Source organism: Psittacula echo (genome assembly GCF_963264785.1).
Source record: "Psittacula echo genome assembly, chromosome: 8".
NCBI lineage: Eukaryota > Metazoa > Chordata > Aves > Psittaciformes > Psittacidae > Psittacula > Psittacula echo.
This window is the reverse complement of record NC_137744.1, coordinates 1,250,856-1,268,096: the sequence shown is the minus strand read 5'-3', so window position 1 is coordinate 1,268,096 and position 17,241 is coordinate 1,250,856. Positions and strand designations below refer to the sequence as shown.

The following is a 17,241-nucleotide window of genomic DNA, read 5'->3' as shown; positions in this document are numbered from 1 at the left end:
AGCACTGATGGACAGCAGGTGATGGAGCAAAGGGGTGATGGGCTGGCAGCAGCTCAAAGGTTCCCCCCTGCAGAGGTGCTCAGCAGAGGCTGCTGGTGTCACAGGAGACAGCCTGCAAGAGGCCTGTAGTGCACACCAAGGAACTTGCTGTTGAGGCAGGAATTGACGGTTGCTGCCGGCATTGCTGGCAGGTGCTCTGCTGCTTGCCCCATGTTCCTGCTCTGAGAAGCACCGCTGCTGCCATGGGTGTGAGAATGACGTGTCGGCTGAGTGGCTGGGGCCTTGCGGCTGTCGGCCACCAGGATAGTGTCTGTTATTGTTCCTGTCACTGCAGCCCTGCTTTGTGCTGGCTCCTGCTGAGCTGCAGGCTGCTGGCAGGGCCCCTGGCTCACCGTCACAGGAGGCAGCCTGCAGCACCTGCTGACAGTTCTCTTTGAGTGAGGTGGCGGCCGGGGTACCATTGCCAACAGACAGAGTACCTGCTCCTGCATTGTCACGCTGCTGCGGGGCAGCACCACTCTGTGTCCCACTTCCAGAGACAGTGATTCCACTGCTGCCTTGGACAGCCTGTTCCAATGCCTGACTACACCTGAACTGAATAAATGATTCCTAAACTCCAGTCTAGACCTCCCTCGGCTCAGCTTGAGGCCATTTCTTCTTGTCCTATACCTTGTTCCTTAGGAGAGGAAACCAGGCACCTCCTGTCTCCAGCCTCTTGTCAGGTAGCTGTAGAGGGCCATAAGGTCCCCCTAAGCCTTCTGTTCTCCAGACTAAACCCCACCTGACCTGGTCCCTCAGCCGTTCCTCATCACACCTGTGCTCCAGGCCCTTCTCCAGCTCCATTGCCCTTCTGTGGCCCCACTGCAGCACCTCAATGACTCATCTGTAGTTGGAGCCCAGGTCTGAGCACAGGATTCAAGGGGCGGCCACACCAGTGCCCAGTACAGGGGGACAATCAATGCCCTGGTTCTGCTGGCCACACCAGTGTTGATACAGACCAGGATGCTCCCAACCAAGTTCAGGACCCAGCACTTTGCCTTGTTGAACCTCATACCACTGGCCACAGCCCATTGATGCAGCCTGTCCAGATCCCTCTGCAGAGCTTCCTGCCCTACAGCAGATCAACACTCCCGCCCAACTTGGTGTCCTCCACAAACTTACTGAGGGTGCACTTGATCCCCTCATCCAGATCATCAGTGATCTGGTTCTGTGTTTCTATGATTCCTATGACGATATTAAGCAACACTGATCCCAATACCAAGCCTTAGGGGACACCAGTAGTGATGAGTCGCCAACTAGATGTGATAAAATTCACCGCTGTTCTTGGGGCTCAGCCATCCAGCCACTGTCCAACCGAGAAAAGAATAAACCTCTCCTGGTCACGAGATGGCTGTATGGCCAAAAGCACCACAACAGAGGAACAACCTGCTCCCGCACCAAGGAAGAGGAAAACTGCTAGTGCAGCCAAGAACCAGTGGCAGTGGATAGCAGTAGGAGATTCTACTTTGAAAGGCACAAGAACTGCAACAGCTTGCCCACAGAACTGGTAAATGTTTTGTCCCTTCCTGTGGAAGAGACCAGGGTTGGAAGGGACCTTAAAGCTCCTGCAGCTCCAACCCCCTGGCAATGGGCAGGGACACCTTCCACTAGAGCAGCTTGCTCCAAGCCCCTGTGTCCAACCTGGCCTTGAACACTGCCAGGGATGGGGCAGCCACAGCTTCTCTGGGCACCCTGTGCCAGCCCCTCAGCACGCTCACAGGGAAGCGCTTCTGCCTAATGTCTTCATGTGAGTCTCCCTCAAAAGCCCCTCTGCGTGGATTCAGCTGAGATAACACCCGAGGTCCCTCCATAAACACCAGCTTTAATGGAACAGATATTCCGTAAATGGTCACCCTCTCCCAGTTAGACTCCACCTGAGCTCTGCGGCTTCATGAGAAATCGAGGTAGGCCTTGTGTTACTCAGCAGCTTTCAAAAAAGAGAGGAAGAGAGAAAGGGGGGTGGTGGGGCGGCAGAGAAACGGAGAGATCACCAGTCTGCCAATGGGGGTGTTTGGTGTGGAGAGAGTGCCCCAGGGGCTCGCACATGCCCCTGTTTATTGGCCCCGGTTCCTGCACTTCTGGAAGCTTCTCTCGCCCAGTTCCAGGAGTGACTGACACAGCAGTCAGTCAAGAGAAGCTGCTCCAGGCCCCTCCCCATGACTTCCCTTTCTGCCTTTGGGGACCTTCTGTCGATGCATTCTGTCTCTGCCTTCACAGCCACAGAGCCCGAGCGAGGAAATAGCCGGGCATATGAGGGCAGGGAGGGAAGCGAAGGCCATGCGCGAGCTCACGCTACAGCTTCCCAGACGCAGTCTTTAGAGCTGGTTTCCAGGATGCAGGGGTGTCGGTGGGCACTGCACCGGGGCAGCAGCGACAGCGGTCCGGCCCGGCCCTTCCCGAATCTCCACGCTCATTCCGGGGCCTCGGTGGTGGCCAGGCCCCCTTCCCCTTCCCGTTGACACCAGCCTGGGTCCATGGCACGGGCAGCGGAGACTGGCGGCTGTGGCAGCACCACCGTTACTGAGATCGGTGCTGCCGAGCCAGAGAACTCCAGCCTGACGCTGAATCTGTGCAAGCGGAAGCTGGGCAAGAAGGTGGAGTGGTCAAGTGACACCGTGGACAACGAGCACCTGTGCCGCTGTTCCTCCAAGGGCTGCTGTGTGGGGGTTGGAATGTATTGAGACTGCCAGAGACCAGGCAGAAGGGGATGTAGAGTGCTTGAAAGCGCTCGCCATGCCTGTCCTTTTACAAGCAAATGGGGCAGCGGAATGGGAAGGATTCCAATGGAGCCTGATTAAGGAGATTCGACGTGGTGTAAAGGAGTCTGGGCTCCACTCACCATAAATGAAAGGTCTCATTCAGTCAGTTTTTAATACCATCTTGATGCTTCCCAATGCCTGATGCACTTTGGCGCAGATAATATTAACCCCGACTCAACATATGATGTAGCAGCAGGCTTGGAGGGATACCTGTGAGCGTGTTGCCACAGAAGATGTGGGGCGCCAGCAGGGGGATCCCCGATAAGGTATCGGGCCCAATGTTCTACTGGGTGAGGGACCCTTTCGTGAGCATAATGTACAGTTGTGGATTGTTAGAGAGGCTCTGGTCCACGGACAGAATGAAGCGTTGAAAGCCATGTTTAGCCTTCCTGAGGGACATGGGGGTGATTCAAAGTCCTTCGCCACTATAAAACAAGAAGCTACCAAACCATATATGAGGTTTATTGACCGGCTAAATGATGTGTTAGAGTGACAGACTGAACACCCTGAAGCCCGTCAAGTTCTTTTAAAGAAACTTGTGGTAGCCAACACTAATGTCGATTGCAAAAAGATCCTTGATTCGCTACCAGCGGCTAATCCTGATGCAAATATCCCCCAGGTGGTGGAGGCTTGTAATGTAGTGGGAACCCAGACGTGGCAAATGCAAACTGTGACCCAAGCCTTTGCCGCTTGTCAAGTACAGGGGGCTTGTTCTTCCTGCAGCCAGATGGGCCATATGAGATGGGACTGCCCAAAGGGCCCCCGAATATCCCCAAGGCGCGGAAAAGGCAGGCACTATGCCAATCACTGCAGGTCAAGGTACGACAAGGAGGGGAAATTCCTACCAGAATCCCTGGTGTAGGGAAACTTGACACCGAAGCACCAAGGGGAAGGGCGCGAGGATACCAAGTGTTCCCCAGGGCCCCCAGGGCGCGTGGATAGGGGTGACAGCAACCAACTCAGGGCAGCCAGCCGAAGCAGTGCCAGGTTGGACTTGGCCCCTCCCAGTCTACACACTTAGTAGATTCAAAGCCTGTAGCTATACCCACTGGAGTACAAGGGCCCCTGTCGGAAGGACAAGCCCCGCTCCTGGGACGCTCCTCCACCACCCTTATGGGCCTGTTCGTGCTGCCAGGGGTAATTGATGCGGACTATAAAGGGGAAATAAAAATTACGGTGTGGACCCCTCAACCCCTGTGTTTTATACCAGTGGGATCCCAAATCGCCCAGCTCATCCCGTTTTTTGCGATGCAGGATGAGAATCAAAAAACTTTGACTGATTCCCAAAGACTAGAGAAAGGTTTCGGCTCCACCGGGGTCCCAATGGTTTATTGGACTGAGGACTTAAAACCAAAAAGACCAATGTTCAGCTGTAAGGTCTGTAATTCCGTCAATCAGGAAATAACTGTCAATGGTCTGATAGATACAGGCGCGGATGTTACCATCATTGCGGTCCAAGATTGGCCTCTGCATTGGGATTCGGAGCCGGCCCAGACCTCGGTGACTGGGATAGGCGGCCACATAAGTCCCTACCAGAGCAAATCTCTGATACTAATTGTAGGTCCTGAGAACCGAGCGGCAACGCTTAAGCCTCTGCTCCTCCCAATTCCGGTGACACTGTGGGGACGAGAGGCACTATCCCAATGGAACGTGCGGCTACAGAATTTTATCTAGGAGCCACTGATGAGCAGCTTACCCTAAAACTGACATGGCTTACGGCTACACCTGTCTGGGTTGATCAGTGGCCTCTGACTGCAGAAAAGCTGTGACATCTCAACGATCCTGTGAATGAGCAACTGCGGATGGGACATACAGTTCCAACTCAAAGCCCTTGGAACACACCGATCTTTGCTATCCAGAAAAAGTCAGGAAAGTGGAGGCTTTTGCAGGACCTCTGGGCAGTAAATGCTGTTCTGGAAGACATGGGCCCTTTGCAGCAAGCCTGCCCTCACCCACTGCTATTCCTCAGGACTGGCCGCTCATTGTTATAGATTTAAAAGATTGGTTTTTTACAATTCCACTGCACCCTGACGATGCTCCGCTTTTTGCCTTTTCTGTCCTGTCAATAAATATGGCTGAGCCTAGCAAAACTGTATCACTGGACAGTTCTACACCAGGGAATGAAAAACAGCCTAGTAAGGCTGTTATATATATAAATATACTTCGAGAGCTCTGCAATCTTCAGCTCTGGAGTGGAGAAGCAGGTGGGGCAGCCACAGCTCCAGTGTTGAGAAAGCATGGAGGAAAATCACAGGTCTTCGATAAGGAAAGCTCCCCGAGTCTGTGTCTCCCCAGTGGTGCCACATTTCTGTGCATTTGAGACCAAAGCGCTGTTAAATCCTGCTAGGTTGAGACCTGCCCTCCAGGAATGGATGACCAGGACAGGGTGCTCTGTGTGGCTTCACATCTTAATGCTTGGAAGGTTTTGCCCTTGAATTGAGGAGTCGTTACAGATCTCCCTCTGAGAAATGGTCCCATGATCTCCAGGCAAAGATTAACCCTGGTTGGATTCTCTTCCGTGCTGGTGGTGTCCTTCAGCGGCAGCAGAGATCCTCCTCGTCCTCCTCCTCAGTGTTTTGGTGCTCTTCTAGAACTGACCTAATCCCTGGATTCCTCCAGTTCCTGTGCCTCTACCCAAGGTCACTTTCCCTCTGTCCTATAGCTCTGTAGTTCTGGCCAGGAATGGGGAATTCAAAGTGGGGAGGCCAGAGAGAGGCCAAGACCTGCAGCAGATGAGGCTTTGGCAGCACGTTGCAGTCCCTTCTGGAATTGCTTTGCCTGGTAAATCCTGGGCGTTCATTTGTTTCCCAGGACTGTTTTCTGCTGTGATTTGTGGGAGTCACAAAGCAGGAGACACCCTGTGTCTGTTGCTGCTGCATTGGATGGGCTGAGGTTGGTGAGAGAGCTCCCTGAGCCCCTGACAGTTCATTGCTGTCGGTGAGTGATGGGCAGGAGCTGGGGGCAAGCAGGGCTCACGTGCAGCACCAGCTTCCCTCCTGCTCCTCTCCTGCCCTTATCCCAGAAAGGGGGGGAGGCCAACAAGAGAGAAGAGCCTGAAAATGGGCCTCCCAGCTCTCATCAGCCTTTCCTTTGATCCCACCCACTTCTCCTCTCCTCAGTGCACGAGCTCTCTCTCACCTCTTGTGTCCATCAGTGGTGATTGTGGGGATGAGTCCAGCTTTCCCAGAGTGCTGCCAGTGCCTGGCATGGGGATGTGGGGCTGGGGGCCAGGCTGGGCAGCAGCAGCAACCCCCGTGTGTGTGTGTCCCTGTGTGTGTGTCACCCCCTGTGTGTCACCAGTGTCACCAGTTCTGTCCCATCTCTCCCAGCAGCTCAGGATGTGGCGTCAGAGGCTGGTGGGGCTTCTCCGGCTGTGTGGCAGCTCCAGCCCTGCCTTGCTGCGGCCGCCCGGTGACACCAGGCCCGTCCTCGCTGCTGGCACTCGCTGCCACCACACGGTGCCAGAGTCCCTCAAGTGTGCCTGGCAGTTACACCACGACCACCTCGGTACGTGCTGGCTCCCGTGTCCCTGCTCCCAGCCAGTCCCTGGGAGTGATTTCAGTTACCTGTGTTCTTCTGAAATGGGCTGTGCTAGAGGGGTGCACGCTGGTCTCTGTGTTCCATGTTCCTTCTGGGAATTCCCAAAGGCAGGACTGACTTTTGTCCTGGGTTTGGAGGTGACTTGGCAACCGAGGCACAGATTTCCCCGGGACCTGTTTGGTCTGGTCCAGCCTCTGTCTGCTGAGGCCAGTTAGATGTTGGTACTTGGGTCACTCAGAAGCAAGGGGAGTTGTTTGTTCTTTTATCCCACACAGTGTCCCCAAGAAAGGATATTGTTGCTTTCCCACTGCAAAGTGACCTTGGATACTTGGATTCAGAGCTGAGTGGGACTCGAGCAGGAAGCGCTCTCCTCTTTTCCCTGCTGGCTCCCCCTTCTGAAGGGCTTTGAGCATTCCCAAGCTGTCCTGGAATGGAACGAGGAGGAGAGGCTTTAACACTAAATGGATATCAAGGCCTTGCCTCAAGGTCTTGGTGGGGTTTGTAGCCTTTGTGTAGCTTGGATGTTGGGGTGATTATTTGTTTGACTCTTACCTGTATTACTGTACTGGGATCTGCAGCTAGGTTATGTACAGCTCTGAATTTACTACTTGCAGAGAAATGAAAGAGGTAATTACGTGAGCAGCATGTTAGCTCTACTCCTTCCTGCTGCAGGGTGAGCTAGGTAAGAAGGGAGCCCATGGTGAGCTCAGTGACAGCCAGGCCTTCCATGAAGACACTGCGTAGTGTGACAAACCAGCTGTGCATCCCCTGTCAGTCAGTGGGATCCTAACCTGTGGGCTCAGTTCTGGGTGATGGTTCCGCCTGTTGGCACCAGTGCAGCTCTGAGCCCGGCCTCCTCTGCAGAGCTCAGGTACGCCAACACACTGATGCGGTTGGACTTTGTGTGGCTGCGGGACCACTGCTGCTCCGGCTCCTGCTACAATGCCAAGACCAACCAGCGCAGCCTGGACACAGCCAGCGTGGACCTGGCCATCAAACCTAAGGCTGTGCGAGTGGATGAGACCACGCTCTTCCTCACCTGTAGGTAGCAAAGCGCCTGCTCCATGGGTTCTGGGCCACCAGCCCTGCTTGGAGGGAGCCTCGGTGATGGATCCTGGTCTTAGGTGTGCTGGGAGAGGACAGCCTTGTCTCTAAATCAGTAGCTGTTTTGGGAAGAGATCTGGCCCTAAGCAGATTTTAAACAGTTGGGGTTGCTGTAACATGTCTCGGTCTTAAATGTGTGGCTGTGTTTTCCTCCCCCTCCTCGCCAGCCATTTTTGGGTAGAGATGTGAGTATCTTCAGTGTCTGGTGTTTCACTGGTTGGTTTGAACCCAGCAGCAATGCAGGGAGTGAGCAGACTGGTCAAGAAACGGTTGGGTTCCTTTTTCCTGCTGTTTGAGCGGGTATCCCTGGTCAGAACTCACGTTTTCTGTCCGTCCTTCTCAGTTGCTCTCTCCCTTCTGTTGTAACTTACCCTTAGTTATGGGCTGGTCTTCAGTGCTCAACTTCCTCATGGAGTTCTGTCAGCAAAGCCCAGAACCACTGAAGTTGAGGCCCTTGGCTCTGAATTTGGCTCCTTGCAGCAACAGTGATGCTTTCAGGACTTGTAGCCTGAACCAGACATTAGTGTGGGTGGCATCAGGGTGCAAAGAGTCTGTCACCAGACAAATTAACAGGGTGAGGACTGTCTGAGGCTGGGGGGTGTGCTGATCATGACCTGGGGCTGTGGCATGCACTGGTGGTGACTGTGACTCTGGTCCCTCGCCTCAGGGCCGGATGGGCACGTGACGCGCTATGGGCTGGCGTGGCTGGTGAAGAACAGCTACGAGGGGCAGAAGCAGCAGGTGATGCAGCCCCGCATCCTCTGGAATGCTGAAATCTACCGGCAGGCCCAGGTGCCCTCCGTGGACCGCCGGAGCTTCCTGGAGACAGATGCGGGGCTGAAGGAATTCCTGCAGAACTTCCTGCTTTATGGCATCGCTTTTGTGGAGAATGTTGCGCCCACCAAAGAGGACACAGAAATCGTGGCAGAAAGGATCAGCTTGATCAGGTAACAGGGGCTGCCCTGGGAATGCCAGTGACAGCTTTGTCAGGAGCTGTGAAGGGCAGACTGCTCAGCTGGTTGGGAAGGTGCTGCTGCCTTGTCCTGTGTGTCGTGCAGTGTGGCCTGGTTTGCAAAGCAAACATCTGCGTCTTCCACAGCCTTGGCCACTGTGCTGGAACCGAGCTGGAGTGTTGCACTGTGGGATCTGCCTCTTCCTGGGTGAGAGCTGGATCATGAGGCTGTGCAGCTGCCTCGGGAGCGTGTGGTGACTTTTGTGACAGTGGGGCTGTGCACAGAGAGGAGGAACTGGAGGAAGTGGCCTGTTTGGGAAGAGCAGAGCTTTGCCCAGAGAAGCATTTCCTGTTATGACTTGGAAGGTCAGGAGGGCAGCCGTGGCCCTGGGAGCCAGGGAGATCAGAACCAGTTTGTAGCTCTCACTGAAGAAAATCAGTGAGAAATGTTTCTGCTGTGTTTAAAACAGCCCAACAGCATGGCAGGACAGGGTTTGTGTTTCAACTCTTGTCCAAGCTGCAGAAACACTTTGACTTGCCTTACGCCGCTGGGAGAGGAGGGATTGCTTCTAATGAGTAGAAATAAATAGAAATGAGGGGTTCCAAGGAATATGCAGGCAGCTTTTTGCTCCAGGTACCCTCCCCCTTAGCCCCTGAGCACAGTTTGTCCCTCTGTCTGTCTCCTTCTGTGCATGTTGTAGGGGGGAAGGTGGCAGAAAACACAAGATCCTGAGAACAGAAGCAGGCTTGGTGGTGGGTGGGTGCAGGCAGGGGCTGGCTGTGCCCTGGCAGCTCCTGGTGCTGCTCAGGGGCTTCCTTGGTTTGACAGTTCCCATCAGTCTTTTGGGGAGGAGAGTGAGAAGTTGAACACTGGAGGAGGCACAAGAAGCACCAGCTCTTGGCAGTGTGAATGTTGTTGTTCTGCTTTAATTTCCTCTGTGCAGAGGCTGGAGGGGAGTGACCTCAAAGCAGGAGGGGATCTGCTTTCCCACCCGCTGCTCCCTCAGCCCATGCTGTAACTGCCTGTCCCTTTTGCAGGGAGACCATTTATGGTAGGATGTGGTACTTCACCTCGGACTTCTCCCGGGGAGACACTGCCTACACCAAGCTGGCTCTGGATCGTCACACAGACACAACCTACTTCCAGGAGCCCTGTGGGTGAGTGCTTCTGCTGGGGCTGTGCTGTCTCCAGTGCTGATGCTGGGATGTACTTTGATTCAGAGACAACTCCAGGAACAAACTTGCCAACAAAGTTTTCAAGTTGACAAGCAGGTGTGTGATGTACTCTAGGTTACCCTGCTCTTGCAGGGGGCTTGGACTAGATGATCTTTTGAGGTCCCTTCCAACCCTCGGGATTCTGGGATTCTGTGATTCTTTATTGCGGCGCCGGCAGACACGGGGGATAGCTCCCCCTAACGCGTGTCCCTGTATTGCTGCACAAGCCGTCCTTATACAGCCACTGGGCATACATACATATTCATGAGGCTACGGATGGATTACATCGTTTTCTAAAAAGTTCCCCACATGCATACAAAAATGTGGTGGTGGTCTCTGAGGGTCGTTTATTTCTTCCAAGAATCTTCATCACTTCTGGCAGCCTTTGAAGCACCCAGTAGATGTTTATACCAGCTTAATTGGTTTGTTAGCACCAGAGACACAATAGTCCTCCTATCCTCCTACTTACCACTTAGTTTAACTGCAGCCCATCCTGGAAACCTGCCATTCCCAGATACTCCTTATCCTTGTGTCCTGTTCTTCTAGCCTGTTTTTCTTACACTCATTTTGTACTAAGGTCATAGGGCCTAAAACTACGTCAACTACAGCGGTTTATCTTACACAAGAATTCTCAGTATGTTCTCTAGCTGTACGCTATTTTTTTTCTGTGTGTCATGCACCTCAGTAATTTTCCATTGCTACTGTTACAAAGCCGTCAAACTTAACATTACTTAAAACTGATTCTAAACGTTTATATGTTTCATTTTGTAATTTTGTGCCCCCCTTGTCTCAACTTGCACTGGTCACTCAGCAATTCCAGGTCGTGTCTGATCCCTGTGCAGTGGCGGAAGTCTGTAGGTCACTTTTCCCTATGCTTGGAACTTCTGGGGCTTCCAGAATGCAGGCAGTGAAGGACTTGGCTGTTAGATAGTGACTGCAGCTTGGTATTGCTGTGGTTCAAGTAGCCCTTGTAGTCACAAAGGCGGCTGAATGCTGTGGTCGTTCCTGTGCTACCCTGAAGCTTCTCTCACAGTCTCTTCTCAGAGCCTCTGAGGTGCCACACAGCATTTGTGGGGGTGAGCAGCTGGGTTGAGGTGTCTTTTGGGTACATGTGGCAAAGCAGAGCTTCCCCTGCAGCAAGCGCCCCTCATGAGCTGTTGAACAAAGCTGCTGCTGGACAGGTTTGCTTTGCCTTACCCCTGCTGATTGGGGCGAACCCTCCTCACCCTCATCGGGCCAGCTGTGCGGGCTGAGGAGCTTCGGGAGAGGAGGGAGAGCAGCTCCCCTTGGCACAGCGTGGAGAGGTACCTCAGAGGCCCTGCTCACCTTGCTCTGCACCAGTTCACACAGGTTGGGGGCTGCATTTTGGCAGGGTTGCAGCCCTGCAGGTGGGCAGAAGCCAGGCTCCCCCAGCTCACACCCTTCTGTGCTTTAAAAAGCGTTTTGTAGCTGCAGCATTGGTTCACAAATGCTGTTCTGCAAACTGCTCTTCTGGTACAGCCTTTGGGTGCGAGTTTGATACGCAGCTGGAGGCGGAAAGGCAGCAGATCAGGGGGAAGTGCAAGAGACTTCAGGCTTAATTTCTAGCCTGAGTAGTGTTTTTGTCTGCTTTTATCTGAGTCAAGAGGGGAAATAGCCTGGGGGAGATGTGTGGAGGTAATGTGATCTCCTGCAAATGAGGCTGCAAAGAGAAGTCACCCAATCCACACCTCCTGCCCCGGGGCAGGATCAGCTCTTCCCAAGTGAGGCTGTAACTTGCTAAACACTCCCTGCAGTGCAGAGCTGGGAAAGCAGAGGGGGACTAAGGGGGGAGATGTGTTGACTGCAGGTGGATCTCAGAGCAGCCTGAGCCCTGTCTGTGCCCTGCCGGGCAGGAAGCTTTTGGGAAGCAGCTCGATGTCAGGAGCAAAGTCAGTGGATTTGATTGTGCTCTGTGCAGCTGACGTACACAGAGCACAGGTGCTGCCCCACACTGCATGTGGTTGGCTTCTCTGTTTCCAGTTAACAGCTGAGTGCAGAACCCATGGTTTGCAGAGACCTGCCTGGTGTGACCTGCTTGGCTGACTTGGTTTAGGAGCTCACAAAATCTCCCCCAACATCAAATAAGACCAGCACTTCAGCCTTCAAAAGGGCTTTGATGTGACTGCTCGGTGCCAGAACTATAGAGCTCATTAGCTCTTTTTGTATCTTTCCTTTCCACTTGGAAGGGTTCCTTTCAGGTAGGGAACCTTCCATCTGCAGCCAGCTGAAGTGCATCAAGCAAGGGCAACATGGGCTTAATTAGTAGAGCTAACCATTGATGCTTGTAGTTCTGCAAAGCCAGAGTTGTGCAGGAAGAACATGAATTTTTGGCTTTCCTGATCCCCCATCTCTGCCAGAAATCCTTTCTTCCCAGCCTCTTCCAGACTTGCTGCCAAAACGCTTGAGTCTTTGACCTGCTTCTGAGTGAAATGAGGTGTTTTTCAAGAAAGATGGGTTCATTTCAATGTCTGCTTCCTCCCCAGTGCTTTGGCTGAGACCTGACAAGTCTCAGGTTAAGTTATTACAAAGGGTAGAGGATAGAAAATCCCCAAGCTATGGGAAAGACTGCAGCTTATTATCCAGCTCCTCAGGTACCAAAGAGCCTGCCCAGAGAAGAGGCTTCTTCAGAGCCCTGAGCTGCAGGAGGAGGTTGTTGCCTTTGAGGCACAGAGTGGCCTTTGCTCCAGTGCTCCTGCACTGACTTTGTAAAGGGTGAATAGAGCACCCAGGTGAAAAGGTGTTGGTGAGTGTGGAGCTGGGAGCTGCTGCCCCATCCCCTGCTGTGGGACTGGGTTCAGAGGCCCTGAAGGGAGAGCAGAAGGTAAAGGCTTTCCCAGAAGGTAACAGTTCATTTTCTAACAAGGGGAGGTGGCTGGAGGCAGCTCCTGGGTGTTTGCTCCTAACAGCGCAGTGCCCACCTTGCTTGGACAGAGGAAAAGGGAAGCTTCGGAGAAGTAATGGAAGGACAGAAGCTGAGTTGGATGGTTTCCCACTAGGGAGGGATGTGCCTGTAGGTAAGATGCTCGCTGGGGACTCCTCCAGGCTTTCCAAAGGGTCTTTAATGTGTTGCCTTGTGGGAGACCATAATGTTTGTGCCTTTGAATGAGAGTCACCCTGGACACCCTCGTACTTCCTGACAACTCCAAGAGTACAACCAGCATTTCTTCACTGTCCTCTTGTTCTGAGTTGGTGTAGATTAGGCCTTAAGAACCGGCAGGCACAGCTGTTAATTGCTGGTCTGTCTCCATTCCCTGGCAGGCCTCAGTGAAACCAGAAGGGTGGCTGCATCCACCTACACCTGATGGGGAGCACTTTGGCCACGGGACAGGCAGCCAAGGGGTCTTCATGCTCTGGTTTCTCTTGCTCATGCAGCATCCAAGTGTTCCACTGCCTGAAGCACGAGGGCACGGGTGGGCGGACGCTGCTGGTGGATGGTTTCTATGCGGCAGAGTGGGTTCTCCAGCGTGCCCCAGACCAATTTGAGCTGCTCACCAAGGTCCCGCTGAAGCACGAGTATGTGGAGAATGTGGGAGACTGCCACAACCACATGATTGGAATTGGGCCAGTTCTCAGTGTCTACCCCTGGAACAATGAGCTTTATCTCATCAGGTAACACCCATGTGAGGCCTCTTGCTAATGGGGAGGCGAGGGGATTGTGGTAGACAGGGGAGGGGTTTCAAGAGGTATCCTAAACTGACACCTTCTAATGGAAGGTGCCCCTGCCCAGGACAGGGCTTGGAACTGGATGAGATTTAAGGTGCTTTCCAACCCAAACCAGCCTGTGGTTCCATGAAAAACCAATCTATACCTGAGGGGCAGGGGTGAAGCCACAGGGACAGCCCATGTTTCCTCCTGGGCTGTACACTGCTGCTTTAGAGAAGGTGTCAGAACCACCCAGACAAGGATGGGTGTCAGTGCTGCGCTCTGGCTTTTCACTCCTCTCATCCTCCCTTCAGCTCCATGCCCCCATCTCTTTTCATTTGAGAGGCAGTAGGATTCAGCCCTTCTTTGAAAAAGCCTCTAGGAATCAGCCTGGCATACAGGGAGAGTGTGGACTGCGCCACTTCCAAAGGAAATTTGGGCTGCTTTCTGGAACGCCAGCCTGGCTGAGTGCAGGAGCCTGTCCAGCACTGCTTTGCACTCTTATTCTGACAGCCTGTGGCCTCGTCCTGTGCTGCGGCACATCCTTCCATAGGACACCAGCAAGAACAGTTTTACACTTGATAGTAAACTCCTTGCTCCCAGTGCTGGGTATTCTCCTGCCAGTCCTGCACTTGCAGTGTAACCTCTCATGTCATCTCTCTGGCCTCCCTTAAATACTGCCTGGTCCCCCAGGCTCCTGCGGTTCCCTGTGCGAATACCTGGCTGTGCTCGTGGAGCCATATGGGCTGTCTGTGGCCTCTTCTTTGCTTGTAGATACAACAACTATGATCGTGCTGTCATCAACACGGTGCCGTACGACGTTGTGCACCGCTGGTACGCTGCTCACCGCACCCTCACCACTGAGCTCCGGAGGCCAGAGAACGAGCTCTGGGTCAAACTGAAGCCAGGCAAGGTAGGGCTTGGAGCTGGGAGACTCGCCTGGGTTTTGTGCAGGGAGGGAAGCATGGTCCTTTGGATGTGCTTGCTGCCACTAAGGTGACTGCTTCAGGCAAGCTCCACATACTGCAGCTTTCTTTGCAACTCTTCTAAGGTGACCTGTGTTACAGTGCTGGCATCTGTTGCGGGGGGATGTGTTCCTCCCATTCTAAAAGAATATGAGCTTCCAGGTAAGGTGAAAATGTTTAGTTCAAACCCTGCCTCAGGGCAAAGTTGGGCCCAGCTAGAGGAGAGGAGAAAGATCTTCTCAGTCACTGCAGTGAGGATCCTCAGAAGCAGAGGGGCTGGGAACACCTGGTGTTCAACCTCAGACTTCTTCCAGAAGAAACTTCCAGTGTGATGGAAATACAGAGGTGTAGGAAGCTGAGTTTACTTCAGCTCTGAGGTTATCTTTGAACCCTCACATTGGCAGTGAGTCACAGGAGAGCTGGGCAGGCAGTGTCCCAGAAGCAGCTAAGATGCCTTAGCACACCTTGGTATTGGAAGGAAAAAGCTCTGCCCTGTGCTTTGAAAGGCTGATGCTGGGTTCAGCATTGGAAGAGCTTGAAGAGCTGGAGCCAAGGTTGTAGACCTGAAGGTGTTGCAGTGCATAGCTTCTTCATTCAGCTGTGTGTGCTTGAAGGGGTTTTATTCCTTCAGGCCTAGATTCAGCCTGAGCCCAGGGCCCCAGAAATGAGAGGATCCAGCAGGGAAACGGATGATCTTAGAACCGCCCCCCCCTTCTGTTCCTGTTGATGCTGGGGGGAAGTGACACTCTAGAGGCAGGAGATGGCCCCTCTGTTGCTGATGAACTACTGCCCAGCCTCTCCAGTAGAAAAGCAAAGAAACAGCCCGGAATGTGACTCTGTGCTTTGCTAGCCCTTGTGTTTTAACTCCTGGTGAGCAGCAGAGCAGAACTGCTGCTTCAGGTAGAGAGCTGTGCTAGATCCCATGAAACATCTGGCTGTGGTCTTGTGCTGTGTGACAGTGATGAGCAGGAGTGGACATGCCCACCCTGGCAAACCCTCACCTGCTCTTCCAGTCTTGAGGGGCCTCCAGCTTTCAGACCTGTCCTGCCAGAGGGTGCTGGCCGTGGTGGCTGCCCTGCTGATGGCCTCCTCTCTGCTCCTGCAGGCCCTGTTCATAGACAACTGGCGTGTCCTGCACGGGCGGGAGGCGTTCACCGGGTACCGCCAGCTCTGCGGCTGCTACCTGACGAGGGACGATGTGCTCAACACCGCGCGCCTGCTGGGACTGCAGGCTTAGCCCGGCCACGTGCACGGGGCCCTGCTGCTGTCACCCCGGCGATGTTGCACATACCTCAAAGCCCTCCACCCTCTCTGAGCCATTCCCGGTGCCTGCTCAGGAGAGGGAGCAAGTGGAAGCCAAAGGAAGTTGTGGGAGCTCTGCGGGACCCTGTTCTGCCTTTGAGCACAGCCACCTCTTGCTGTCTGCAGCCAGCCTGCTTGCTCCAGCCCCTCAGACTGTCTTGGCTCTGCCCAGGAAGGGCTAATCACTCCACGGGAAGTGCTCCTCCAACCAAGTGCCTTCAGGATCTGGACTCTGCATTTATCCCTGCTGTTCAGCCTACTGCCAGCTGGAGTTCCAGGTTTCTGGGTTGTTTTCTTCAGCAGAGCAGAATGGAAATCTCTGGGACTTTGTCTCACCCCAGGCTGGACTTCAGCCCTTCTAGAGAAAAGGAAAACCTGGCCCCTGTTTGATGTGAACGTGCCACTACTCAAACTGAGGGGTGCTGGCAAATTTCAGTGGCTTCTTAAACATACCACATACCCCAAGAGCAGTGACTGATACAAGCCATGCTGCTGGAGAGGTGGCCTGCAAAGGGAGAACCCCCTCTTGGGAGGGTTTTTCTGAAGAGCTTTAGGTTAGAAGGAACAGGGGAAGTAGCAAGAGCTGCATGTTGGGAAGGAGAGCTGTGTTAGATGAGGGATGTAGGTCTCATGTTTCCTTGACTTCCAGTAACGCCGTATGTGTGTTCTTGTGCTTGAATTGAGGGCGAAGGCTCAGCAGCCACAGGATTTGCTGTCAGATCTCCCCCTGTGCCTGCTCCTTCACCTTTCCTGAAGAAAGGCTTTGTGTAAGGTTGTCATTTCACCAGCTGCTGGATGGGGCTGACCAGTTTGGGTGGTGTTTTCACCAGATCCTCCTGCGTATGGAGGCAGTGAACACAGAGGTGCCTTTTGGCTCCGGCCAGTTGGGGGATAAACTGGTCTAGCACATCAGAGGGATTCAGTGTAAAGAAAAAGGGCAGATCCTCCTGTTATTAGCGGAATGCTAGAAACATGGGAATTTAAGAACCAAGAGGGGATTTTAGGATTTGTGTCTTTGGAGGTGTCTGCTCTGCTATACTAGACCTTAAACCAGGGCTGGTCCCTTTCACCCCTGGCCCTCCTGTGCAAGCAGGATGCTCTTGTGTCCAGGGTACAAGTGCTGCCTTTGCTGCCTTCATTTAATCTAAACACTGACTGTATAGATTCTAGTGCTGAGAGACCCATGCAAGTGTGGCCTGAGCTGCCTGAGGCTGACTTTCACAGTATTTCCCAGTGCCGCAGGCACCAGGAGCTTCCCAGTGAAGGCTTGGCAGGGAGCTGTGGATCAGAGGGTAGAGGGGTGAGGAGGGGAAACATGAGCCATGGTGGCTGGTAACAGCAGCCTGAAGTGAGCTGGTTCTGTGAGGTTCATCTCTCCAGGATGGGTTCCCATCTCTGTGAACAGCAGCCTCGGGCACAGTCAGGAATTGAGTATTCCTCTAGGCTGAGGCAGTGAATTCCCTGAGCAGGCTGCAGCATCCAGTCTGTTACTTTCTTTGCCAGGTTCTCCTTGGGTGCCAGTTACACCAGCGCAATGCAGCTGGGGCGTTTCACACATCTTCATTGATGGTGTGGAAGTAGCAGCAAACCCAGTGGTTCCATACACGGTCCCACTCTGGTGCTCCGGGGGTGGCTTTCCCCTGTGCTGCTGGGTGAATCCATGGCTGGGAGTGTGGTGGTGACAGCAAACCATCTCTGTGTT

General features: G+C 53.6%; 1 protein-coding gene across 1 annotated transcript; it reads left to right on the top strand.

Moving 5' to 3' along the window:
• Positions 1-2,513: 2,513 nt before the first annotated feature.
• LOC308224698 (trimethyllysine dioxygenase, mitochondrial-like) lies at positions 2,514-15,474 on the top strand (the record flags this gene model as incomplete). The annotated part of the gene is made up of 10 exons (XM_080624874.1): positions 2,514-2,699; positions 3,522-3,617; positions 4,197-4,355; positions 6,128-6,305; positions 7,203-7,379; positions 8,110-8,389; positions 9,433-9,552; positions 13,003-13,239; positions 14,047-14,185; positions 15,343-15,474. The coding sequence occupies 10 exons, from the start codon at positions 2,514-2,516 to the stop codon at positions 15,472-15,474; spliced, it is 1,704 nt and encodes a 567-aa protein (XP_080481000.1).
• Between the last annotated feature and the right edge of the window lie 1,767 nt (positions 15,475-17,241).